Consider the following 12,828-nt stretch of genomic DNA (forward strand, 5'->3'; position numbering starts at 1 on the left):
CTCTCCGACGTCATTTAAGGCGGCGCCGGACTCCTCCTCTGCAACTCTCCCGCCAGACCAGTTAAAGGGCCCAATACCTGCGTCCTCCTCGTCACAGCTGTACCGCTCCTCGTACCTGTTCCACGTAGGGGTAGGTGAGGGCTGTGGAAACAAGAGGGAGGGGTCACAAGTTACAGGCTCGTACGGGGGTACAGGGGGCGGAGGCCACCTGTCCCCGTTACACTAACCCAAGTAGGCGCTGAAGGCCCAGGGGTTGCAACAGCAGAACGGGTGGTCAGGCACGAGAACTGGACATAGAAATGCCCCCGAGCTCCGGGACCCTCTAAGTAGAGGATCTTCGCACCTTACCCGTTCACGGGGCACCAAAGTTGGAGAGGGCGGTCCTGGCCCGGGGGTGGCAGCCGGGAAGCCTTGGTCGGGCACGGGCTGTTTCCCTTCAGAGTGGATGGAGCTGTGAACGCCGAGCGTAGACTGCCCTCTACTGTCCACAAGCAGTACATGCAGCTTGCCCGACTGTAACCAGCAGCATCGGATGTGTATCTATCTCTGCCCGTTGTGTAGTCACATGATGATTTGAGCATGCTTCAGTAGGACACACGGACATCGGCCGTCCAGGCTTTCGCTGCACGCTCAGAACAGGTAGAGCCGGGATAGGAAAAGTGTCACCAGCACACAACAAAAGAATAGCGCTGGCTGCTCGAGTGCAAGCCTCCCCTCACAGAACAGTCGCAACCTGTGTGGTATCTCTGCAAGGTGCCCCCCCCCCCTCAAGAACTGAAATAGGACAGTCCAAGCTGGAGCCGTGCAGACCTCCCAAACACACAGTAAGCACTGCATAGGCAGCAGGAGAGGTACAGCTTGTGAAGAAAGCGAGCCTCGCACGCACAAACCTTATCGAGGCTCTTTGTAGGATATGTATTTTGTCCCAACACAACCTGGCTTCCAAATTGACTTTACTCTGTATTTAAATAGTTTCTGTAGGTTTAAGCTGAGGGAGGGTTCTCTGTACTCGAATCCCTTCCACCTCCAGTATAAGCACTGAGAAGGAAGTATGTTGGTTAAGATGAACAGATAGGGTATTGAGACAGTAAAGATGGACAGAAAGGGTAATGAAACCGTAAAGAGTAACAGATAAGGTAGTGAGTTAGTAAAGATGAAAAAGCCGTAGTGAGTCTAAAGATTAACAGATAGGGTAGTGAGTCAGTAAAGGTTAACAAGTAGAGTAGAGAGTTTGTAAAGATGAACAGATTGGGTATTGAGTTAGGAAAGGTGATCAGATAAGGTAGTGAGTCAGTAAAGGTGAACAGGTAGGGCAGTGAGTCAGTAAAGAGGACTAGATAGGGTAGTTAGTTAGGAAAGGTAATCAGATAAGGTAGCGAGTCAGTAAAGGTGAACAAGTAGGGTATTGAGTTAGTAAAGATGAAGAGATAGGCTAGTGTTGGACCCTGGGAATGTACTTTGTTTTGAAAAGTTTTAGCCATGTTCTGATTCCTCGTGGTAAGAAGCTGCCTGCCTCTCTAGCTTCTCATTTTGCGGTGTTACATTTCTGTTTTTGCCTGTATTGATGATGTGTGGTTGGTTCTACTTGTTTCCATCACCTTTGCAACCCATGGGTTGTGTCATGGTGTATCCTGGCACTTGGCTGGTACTCCTCGTTGTATGCATGTTAGTGTAGTGATACTTGTGTAGGCCCCCTTTCTGGTGTGTGGTTGTGTTGTGGCACCACTGAGGTCCTTCAGAGGTTATGAGTGGCAGTCTTTGTGAAGGACACGCTTGAAGGCCTAGACTTTGTTTGGTTGTGCCCATCTTTGTGTCCAGCTAGGCTTCAATTGACTCTGATGTTGTGCTGCTTTCACGGTTGCTAGTTACTTTAACAATGCACATAGTTGCTATACACATAGGAAGTGCCTCAAACTTTATAGCTTTTTGACACTTAATAGATGTTACTTGTGCCCAAAGTAGTGGCACCCATTGGGATGGTGTTGAAAAGACCAAAGCATATATTTAAGGTTGTTGGGTATGAACCCTGTGACCTCCGAGTTACAAGTTGTACTCTGCCACCATTACCGAGTGCACAGCTGCTGTTTGGTGGTTGTATTCCACCGCTTAGTAGCTGCCTGGCTATATCCCGAATGTGGGATTTGTTATTTCCCAGGTTGTTTGGCCTTGAACAGTGATTACCCGTGCTGTGTAGTCATGTCTGGATGTATTCTGCTGCCCCTTGCATCGATGTTGTATTTCTTTCCTAGATCTTTCAGTTGCATCAGTAAGTTAGTAGTGACAATATGTCAGTGCTTTCGCCTGCTCTCTGATGTTAAAGTGTGATCACACCCATGTGGCGCCGCATAGTCTGTGCTATGGGCTCTCAGTACGCGGAAGTTGCCTAGTTGTATGAAGGGTGTTACTTAGGCTTTCAGTAAGTTCTGGTGTTATTGCGATGGTCTGGGTGTGTTATGTTTCTCCTCAGAAGTTGTCTTTCTCTTTGGGATGTATTCTCGTTGCGGTTATTTTCATATAATTAAGATGGCTGTAGTGTGGGCCCAGGTGCACCTCACGTTGGGACGTTTTTACACAGTCACATTGGTCTATGGCTCTATAATGTAGAATGCGTTTGTGTGTTGTTGTGTTGACCAATCAGAAGCTGTCTAACTTCCTTAGACTTTGATTTGTGCTAAATCTTCTGAGTAATGTTATAATTTGATGCTTGGAGCTGTGTAGTGGGCGTGGTCATAGGCGACAAGTTTCTTTTTTGTTTTTTATTTTTATTTTATTGACATTTTCAAACAAAAAACCAAAAGCAAACATAAACAACAAGCATTTGCAATGCAATAGGACCCGCATTTGCCCTAGTTTAAGCTATTGGCATTGTAAATAACAATGCGTTTTATTTAGGTTTAACCCCTCCCCTGCCTGTGACGGAACCGCCCCGTCATCAGCCGCGGTCGCTCTGTGCTGATGACAGAGCGGTTCCGTCACGGCCCGCTCGGCACGCCTGCGCCGCGCGGATTCCGCGCCTGCGCCGAGCGTTCCATTAAGCGGGCGGGGCCGTGACGGAACCACTCCGTCATGAGCACAGCGCGACCGCGGCTGGTGACGGAGCGGTCCCGTCACCAGCATGGGCGTGCCGAGCAGCCTCTCGCCCCCTTAGCGCTGCGGCTGAATAGCCGCCGCAGCGAAGGGGTTAAAAAACCAAAAGATAAATAAAAGGCATGGTCATTTACAATGCCAATAGCTGAAACTCGCTTAAATGCAAGACCTGTTGCATTGCAAATGCTTGTTTTTACTACTAGGATTTCCTGAATCCGTTTCTATAGACTTTTCCCTCCTCCATCTCTGCTTTTACTCATCCTAAGTCTCATCTTACTACTATGATCTCCCACAACACTTTATAGACTCTTCCCTATTCTGTCCCTCCATTATCCTATTCAATTCACTAACAGGCTTTCATGCCCACCTCTCAAATTAAGAAATATTGCCCTATACTTATCCACTACTAATCCTTTTTGGGTTCCTAAGTAGCGTACTACACCCCAAAGAGTGCTTCGACATCTCGTCAAGAGTAGTAATCGATCTATAGATACAATTGCATGATTGGAGCATCCAGCCACATCTGCCAAGTGTCCCAGGCCCATGCGTATATGCTGCTCAAGTTCAATTGTTTCTCTTTCAATTGGGGGAACTTGTAGTCCTGTTTCATAATGCATGAATGAGACTACAAATCCCAGAATTCAAAGAAAAAAACTAACTAAAGCAGCGTATTACACATGGACTCAGTAAACTTCATAGCTGCCAAGGTTCCAGATTGGCATGTGTGACATTTTCATAATTTCAGTGTAATTATGAGTGACATTTTAACGATTATGAGTGACACCTATTCACGAGCAAAATCAAGCATGGAAGAGATGGGAAACATCTCATATATACTAAAGCACATAAACAGGTAAGAGCAGTCTGCCAGAAAGTCATTCCCAGAGAGAGAATCAAAGAGAGCAGCACTCGAGAGACAGTGAGTTCAGGTACCTGCTAGTCTGTGGACTGATGCTGGATGATAAAATATAATGGGCACTGTTTTAAATAGCTTCTTGTGCATGTATTTAGCAAGAATTACTTTTCAAATGATATTGCTACAGGACTCTAATACAGGTTACGATTTTCAGTGCTACTGTGCTTCAGGATTGTGAACGTAATACAGATCTTGCATTAAACGAATTTCAGAAACAGTCACTGTACTTGGTACCTCTATTCAGGAAAAACATCAACCTTTCCCTCGCAAAGCTGGAGGTTAGCACATCTCACTATCCACGTCAAAATATCAAGAAAGTGATCTTATCATCATCCTGGTAATGCCTGTCAAATGCCTGCTCGAGAGACCCCTGGACACCTTTAGATGCAGCAGGTTGGTTCAGAGCTCCTATAACTTCTTTAATTAATGCAGGCCCTGCGCGCTCAATTGCAGGTAGACTCTGGCCTACAGCTGGCTGAAGGCAGGCTGTAGCCACCGCGGTTCGTGGCAATTCCAGTCGGCCCCCAGGCCTGCCTCCAGTGAAAGCCGGGTGACGGGTCCAGGCCGCTGTACTGTCCTGACTCGATTCTGTGAGTCCCGGGCGGGGCCATCTAGTCTTCAGCCCCCGTAAAAGATTGAATTCAGAGGGGGGGGGGAGGGAGTTAAATAGTGCAGCACACAGCAGCCCAGGCCTGAGCGAGCTAATGCAGAAAGCGCTGCTAGCGTCACGCCGGGTGCCATTAATATATCTAGAGATCCGGCCGTGATATTTGTAGCGCTCAGGCCACAGTTGCCATGAATATCTGTAGCCTCCGGCTGTGATTATTTGTAGCGCTCAGGCCACAGTTATTTGTGGCGCTCTGGCCACGGTAATTATCCTGTGCTCAGTCCCTCCATCCATGATTATAGGCAGCCCTCCCTCCGTCCATGATAAACTAGCGAGCCGCCTGCTCCAGTAGTAGGAAGCGACGTGACGTCCACCGCGATGACGTTCTGCTGACAGTGAGAGCGCGCCGCGAGATTGGAAGCACTATGAAACACTGTAACAGTTCAGTGAGGCTGCCAGCAGCCTTAGCTCAGCTGAGAGCCTCAAGCCTGCTGGAGCAGCGCGCCGAAGTCACGGGAAAGCCACAGACTCTAAGTTTTATTAAGTGTTTTCTGTGACAATCACCACACAGCATATGCGTAACAATGCATTTCAGTGCGGTAATGCGGAGTACCACACTGAAATGCGTTAGTGTCACGTCAGTTGCGTGATCCTTGGCAGGACTGAAACCTGGCAGGGCTGTGCAGTTTACATTACACAATTAATCAGCAAACCCTGAAAAGCCTCATCTATGGTAGGATGTGTCTGCTTTAGTCTCACATTACTATATCTTGCGATAAATATTGATATGTCAAAATTTCCTATTGGGAATAAAATGATTCGTGCATATTTATTAAACACAAAGCGTAAATAACAAGAACTTAGGTGCTAGAAACATGAACAGTCTACATAAATAAAAGGAGCACATTTGATAAATTCACAGCAAAGCCATGATAAAGTAAAACAGCAAACTGATAATGCTCGCTATAATCACGCCCAGCTCTAGGTTTAAAAAAATGCTTGTTTACATGGCCATGCTCCAGTAACCAGTTAGACGAAGTACTGGCAATAAAAGAACCACGGCGGCTTAAAGGCGCATTCCCGCCATCTTGAAACAGAAGCCCCGTTACAAAGAATCAAAGTTTCACCCAAAAAAAGAAAAGCAACTATTTATACATAAACGACATTTAGATTCATTATAGACACAGTTATTTAGAAAAAATAACTAGATTTTGAACGCGTTTGCTATACCACAACTTTGTAGAGTCGCGTATTTTTATGAAGTTTTAAAGCAATTCATAGTTTTTACATCTCATTTTTGGGAGAAACTATAATTTATAAACAGACACGTGTCGAACAATAAACCTCAAATATAGACTTTACCCATTCTAATATTTCTAGTCTGTTTTCCTTTTAGCGTCTTTTCAACTTTATTAATCCAGCCCCCCTCTCTTTATTGGTGTCTCGCTTTACCTCTTTGACCAATGGGAGTTGAATGGATGGGCGGTGCGTGTTTACAGCTTTGCTCCTCCTAACATGGTGTTGAGCGGCAGGTCTAAGATGGCGTCAGGAGACTGGAGTTGGAGGTTGCTGGTGCTTGCTCTGCTCCCGGCGGGCCCCGCGGCGCAGGCCCCGCCCCCCGCGCTGCTGGGCTTGCAGCTCGAAGATCTCAAAAGTGCATCTTTTAGTGGGGGTGTTATTCGTGTGCCCCCCGGACGTTCCTTCAGCCTTCGCCTTAATGGAGAGGGGCTACTTAATGCTTCTTGGGCCTGGCTGGGTTTCTCTGGTGGTGGTGGTGGAATAGCTTGCCGGGGACTGGGGCCCCAGAATGAGGGGCCATTGCAGCTGGAACCACAGGAGTGGGGAGGCGATTGGGGACTGGTGACAGTGGCCGTTCCAGAGGGGGCTCCTGCAGGGCTGTACCACATTTGCACAAGGACAGGTTTGAACCAGTCCTGGGATGCCTTCGCTGGTGCTGTGGTGGTAGTTGATGGCAAGTTGGCTCCAAGTTCTCCACCCTGGCTCCTAGGTATCCTGGCAGCTCTGGCAGTGGTGCTGTCGGGTCTTGCACGCGGCTTGCAGCTTAGCTCCTTAAGCTTGGACCTAGTAGAGCTGCATGTGCTGCGCGAATGTGGTTCCCAGAAGGAGCGACGCAATGCAAAGCGCCTAGAGCGGCTGCGGCGATGTGGCTCTGTGGCCCTCGTTGCCACAGCGATCCCGGCAGTGGTGGCCAATGCAGCGGCTGCTGTCCTACTGTACCTGGCGCTGGGTTTACCAGCGCCTGCCATCTTTCTGGCAGCGGGCTGTCTCTTGTTGGCAGGCGAGCTGGCTCCGGCGGCTCTCGCTTCACGCTGGGGTCTGGTGCTGGGCGTTCGCACCCTCTGGCTAACCCATTTGTGTATGGTCGTTACTTTCCCTCTTTCTTTCCCACTTGGCAAGCTGCTGAATCTGGCCTTTCGTCACGATATCAGTACATGCCTGCTGCGAGAGAAAGTGGTGGACATGATGCGCAACGGTGATCCATACAACGAGTTTGTGAAGGAGGAGTTCAGCAAAGGTGCTCTGAGGAATAAGACTGTGGAGGACATCCTGACGCCGGTGCGAGACTGCTTCATGCTGAGTGCTGGTGCCGTGCTTGACTTCAGCACCATGTCACAGATCATGCAGTGCGGCTACACTCGCATCCCTGTCTACGAGGAGGACCGCTCAAACATTGTGGACATCCTCTATGTCAAGGACCTAGGAATGGTGGACCCCGATGACTGCACTCCCCTCAGCACCATCACCAAGTTCTACAACCACCCACTACACTTCGTATTTAATGACACCAAGCTCGATGCCGTGCTGGAGGAGTTCAAAAGAGGTGAGACCAAAGTCTAGATCCTGTAGACCCGCACATTGATTACTCGTACGTGCTTAAATAGCACGGTTTGGTGTTTGACAGCACCGGTTGCTATTTAGGTCTTACTGTACCTTTTCTATGGCCTTCCAATTCGTTTCCGAGTGTTTTGGAAGCCTAACTTTCTGTGCCTACCCAATACTGCTGCCACCCACTTTTTAGGTCCTAATCCAACCAGACAGTTCTGCCGCCTGGTTTGCTAAAGACATCTTGGGGGCTATCAGAAAGCTTCCTAGGGAATGCATTGTGTCCAATATTTACCAATGGCTTAGTTGTATGCAACTCACACTTTCTTGGTAGCTATTTTCTGACTTAATTTGTTTTCGGCAGTCCTGTTGAGGTTGTTCCTCCAGTGATCCTATCCTTCCACTAGTGTTCGATTTTTGTAAACAGCCCTTTAAATCTTGTCCTTGCACACTTGCTATACATTCAAAGGCAGAGGTCTCATATCAGGCTCTGTCTTCAGAGGGAGCGCTGACATTGAAGTGAGAGTATTTGTGACAGTCATTCTAACTACTGAGGGTGTGCTAGAGGAAGGTTGTAGAATGTTATTTTTTGTAGCACACTACAACGTTTAAATATCTATAAACTAACTGTGTAGTCATTTAAGAATATATTAGAATTAAAAAAGCACAAACAAAGCACATTTTTCGGGTAATTCCAAAGTGTGTTGGAAACATTTTAATACAAGCAAAACAAATCCCTTTACTAGGTGATGAAATTTGCACACATTATTGTTTTTGCGCAGTTAAACGGTATATGCAAATATAATCATTTCAGTTGTGAGTATTGGCAGTGGGCTACCACAGCATGCATATGCCACTTTACTGCACTCCACTCCAACCTACTGCACTCCACTCTATGCCAATGCACGCTCCACCACTGCACTCTACACCACTCCATTCTAGACCTCTCCACTTTACTCTCCACCACTCCATTCTACGCCGTTCCACTCTGCAACACTGTACTCTAAGCCACTGCTCTCTGATCTGTACTGCTCCATTCTATACCAGTGCACTCTATGCCACTCTAATCTACTCTGCACCCTACGCCACTGCACTCTAGCCTGCACCACTCCACACTACGCTACTTCACTCTGAAACAATATACGACCTGCATGCTGCCACTCTACACCACTGTAATCTTGCTGCACCCCTCCACTTTACACCACTCTACACTATGCCACTGCACATGATTTCACTTTACTCAAAACCAATGCTCTCTACGCCACTGCTCTCTATGCCAATGTATTCTGCAGCACTGCACGCTACGCCACTCTCTTCTGTTCTGATGTACTCTACGCCACTATACTCTACATACACCACTGTGTTCTATACATCTTTCACTCTACTCTGCGACATCTAATCTGCAACACTGCACTATCTGCCACTGAACTCTACACAAATCTACACCACTGCACTCTATGGCGCTGTTCTTACTCTGCACCACTCTACGCCACTATATTCTGCATCACTCCACTGTGTGGCACTCTAATCTATTCTGCGCCCCTTTACTGTACACCACTGCACTCTACACCACCCTACTCTACTTCACTGCACTCTACCCTGCCCTACTAGGAACACATTCTTAAAGTCATGGGACCCACGTTACAACCAACTATTGCATATGGCTCGCCTATCACTAGGGGAAAATATGCTAAATTATTGGATTTATTATTAATCAAGGATTGTCAGTCGTTCTTTGGAATTCCTAAGTCAATTGACCAAGCCGAAATCTGTTTGGAGTTTGGTCTCTGAAGACAGTCCCTGGTGGTGCAAGGGTCATTTTTGAAACACATGCATTCTCTGTTTTTATCTGATCTCGGCTTCCTAGCAAATAACTGCTGATACGAAATAACTTGCTATGAATATGCTGGCACTTGGAGATCTTACATTTTAACTTGTTTCCATAGTTTTTACTTGCTGTCTGGGTTTCCAGAAATTAATGTCTAGTTTAAACGATTCTTAAATAGAAAAATAAAAACGAACTCCTTTATTGCGGATAAAGAGGCCTTACCGGCAAAGAAGCACACCTGGAAAGTGATTAATTCTCATCAGACTCTTTGAATTCAGATCCATTTGACTACCTTTCTTCCCGGCACATTTTAGGGGTACATTTTTAGGTCTCGCCTCTCAATGCGCATGCGTATTGAGCGGAGCGAGACTATAGGGGCTTAAACAATGTTTAACTAGCTGGCGAATTACTGGCGATTTGATGCAGTGCATGTGCGCTTTTAGCTCAATGCGCAAGCGCAATGAGTTAAAATGCGCGTGCACAGCATCAAATCGCCAGTCTTCGCCATCTGTTCCCCAGCCCCCAGCACCTCCCCTCTCTCTCCCCGCACACAGCCAGGTTCGCAATTCTCCTCCCCCCTCCCCAGCCGCCAGCACCTCCCCTCTCTCTCCCTGCAGTTTCACGGCCGTGTCTCCCTTTATTTTACTTTTCTTGTTTCCCTTCCGTTTCTTGTTTTTGCAGAAGTGCTTTTTTTAAAAACAAAATATAGTCCTCAGTTTTTTGATAATATGCAAAATATACGATGGCAAGAAAGGCTGTATGACGAGAGTTTGCGCGCCCCCGTCTGTATTCCATCTCATGCAAATCAAAGCAGCATTGAAGCTAGCCTGTATCTGCATCTAAATAAATCGAAGTCAACTGTGTCCCAAGTAAATTTTCTTCTCTGTCACCAAAGCCAACCTCGCAGCGAACGAAGAAGGCCGCCATTTGCATGACACTCAGAGGATTACATGTTGGCTACACGGTCATCTAGTCACGGTGCAGCCACTTTCCTGGCTCAACAAGCAGGCGCTTGGGAAATCTGCGTGTTTACAAGGTGATTAGCCTCTGTAACAGATTAGCATTTAAAAGGATTTGCGCTTCTATCATCAGACTGGCAAAGAGGGCAATCTAAGCAAAGATGCCCCCTCCCCCGAAGAAGTAAGGTGTTTGTCTGATCTGCACGCTTAGCTTAAAGGCACACTTCCCTCATTTCAATTTCAGGTAACTCGAGACGTGTCGGGCTGTTGATCTGTTTACCTAACTTCATGCCTCTTGGTGTTTGCTTATTGAGCCGTTTGCTCGGATATTTGTTTTGGGGCCACAGTGATTTAAAACAGCTTTTTTTTACTTTGAATCGCGAATGTAATGTAGTTTTCTGCCCGTCAGTCATCACATCATCAGCCTCCCTCCCACAGGCAGCCGTCTGTTTGTCCCCCCGCACCCTCCTGCTCCGCCCCCTGCTGCAGGCGTGGTTTTCTCACTCTTGATTGCACGCAGGTTAACTTTATTTTACTGACATTCCAATGCTCTACATCACGTGAAACTTTTCTACATTTTTGTTTCTCTTGCTATGAAATATGTTTCTACTTTATAATTTGTCCTAAGTGCTTTTTTGGCTACTTTTGTAAATTTTTTCTGAATCCGAATATATAAGTGCTTTGGGAAGCAGCTTCACGTTTTTTGCTGTCAAATAGGCACAAGAGCATCCTCATAGCCTCTTCATGTGTACTTAGGGATAACGCCTAAGCCCTCGTTGGAAGAGCTTGCTATGAGCGCACTGTTTCTCTCTCCTTCGTAGATAGAGAGAGCTGAAAATATGCCAGGCCCTCTCAGCGATGGTCACGGTTTTCAACATTATCCTCTGTTTAATGGGAGCCAATGTAGAGGCTTCAAGTTTTACATAGTATTGTCTTTTGGGGCATGCCAATATAAGATAGGCCGCTGCATTTTTGTACTAGTTGGAGTTTATTAAGAAGTCCTCTTGGTAGTCTAACTCACACCCTCACTCATCCTCACCCCCTCATCCTCACACACCCTCACTCACCCTCACAACCCTCTCACAACCCTCTCACCACCCTCTCACCCTCACTCAGCCTCACACCCTCACCCTCACACCCTCACTCATCCTCACCCTCACACCCTCACTCATCCTCACCCCCTCATCCTCACACACCCTCACTCACCCCCCTCACAACCCTCTCACCCTCACTCAGCCTCACACCCTCACCCACCCTCACCCCCCCTCACCCACCCTCACACCCTCTCACCATCACCCCCCCACCCTCACACACCCTTACCCTCATCCCCTCAGTCACCCTCATCCCCTCAGTCACCCTCATCCCCTCAGTCACCCTCATCCCCTCAGTCACCCTCACCCTCATCCCCTCAGTCACCCTCACCCTCATCCCCTCAGTCACCCTCATCCCCATCCCCTCAGTCACCCTCATCCCCTCAGTCACCCTCATCCCCTCAGTCACCCTCATCCCCTCAGTCACCCTCACCCCCTCAGTCACCCTCACCCCCTCAGTCACCCTCACCCCCTCAGTCACCCTCACCCCCTCAGTCACCCTCACCCCCTCAGTCACCCTCACCCCCTCAGTCACCCTCACCCCCTCAGTCACCCTCACCCCCTCAGTCACCCTCACCCCCTCAGTCACCCTCACCCCCTCAGTCACCCTCACCCCCTCAGTCACCCTCACCCCCTCAGTCACCCTCAGTCACCCAGTCACCCTCACACCCTCAGTCACCCTCACACCCTCAGTCACACACCCTCAGTCACCCTCACACCCTCAGTCACCCTCACACCCTCAGTCACCCTCACACCCTCAGTCACCCTCACACCCGTCACCCTCACACCCTGTCACCCTCACACCCTGTCACCCTCACACCCTGTCACCCTCACACCCTGTCACCCTCACACCCTGTCACCCTGTCACCCTCACACCCTGTCACCCTCACACCCTGTCACCCTCACACCCTGTCACCCTCACACCCTGTCACCCTCACACCCTGTCACCCTCACACCCTGTCACCCTCACACCCTGTCACCCTCTCACCCCTCGCCCTCGCACCCCTCGCCCTCGCACCCCACCCCCCTCGCACCCCTCGCACCCCACCCCCCTCGCACCCCTCGCACCCCTCGCACCCCTCGCACCCCTCACACCCCTCGCACCCCTCGCACCCACACCACTCAGTGCTACAACACATATTGTGTTACAATAGGTGTCACATTTGCGAAAGATAAAACTATTGGCATTGTAAATAACAAAGCTATTAATTTCGCTATTTTCAAAACAAGCACATAAATAAAAAATGTGTCCTTTACAAAACCAATAGCTCAAACTTTCCTAATGCGAGACCTATTGCATTGTTGTGCTTCTCTCCCCTGCTGCACTCTCCTGCTCTCTAGAGATGTGGCCTAACGACCAGAGCTGCCATCTAAGTCACGTAAATACAAAACATGTTGCATTCCAAATGTTATAGGTGTCACATTCGCGAAAGTTATAACTATTGGCGTTGTAAATGACAAAGCTATCAATTTAGCTATTTTAACCACCAACAAAT

At 48.2% G+C, this 12,828-nt stretch overlaps 1 protein-coding gene across 2 annotated transcripts in view; it reads left to right on the forward strand.

Moving 5' to 3' along the window:
* The first annotated feature begins 6,125 nt into the window (after positions 1–6,125).
* Positions 6,126–12,828, forward strand: part of CNNM3 (cyclin and CBS domain divalent metal cation transport mediator 3) — a 375,209-nt gene continuing 368,506 nt past the window's right edge. For both annotated transcript variants that reach the window (XM_086943352.1, XM_086943351.1), the window contains exon 1: positions 6,126–7,452. In XM_086943352.1, coding sequence (XP_086799478.1) covers positions 6,126–7,452 — 1,327 coding nt within the window. The remainder of the gene's footprint in view (positions 7,453–12,828) is intronic.

This window comes from Lissotriton vulgaris, chromosome 11, assembly GCF_964263255.1.
Source record: "Lissotriton vulgaris chromosome 11, aLisVul1.2, whole genome shotgun sequence".
Taxonomy (NCBI): domain Eukaryota; kingdom Metazoa; phylum Chordata; class Amphibia; order Caudata; family Salamandridae; genus Lissotriton; species Lissotriton vulgaris.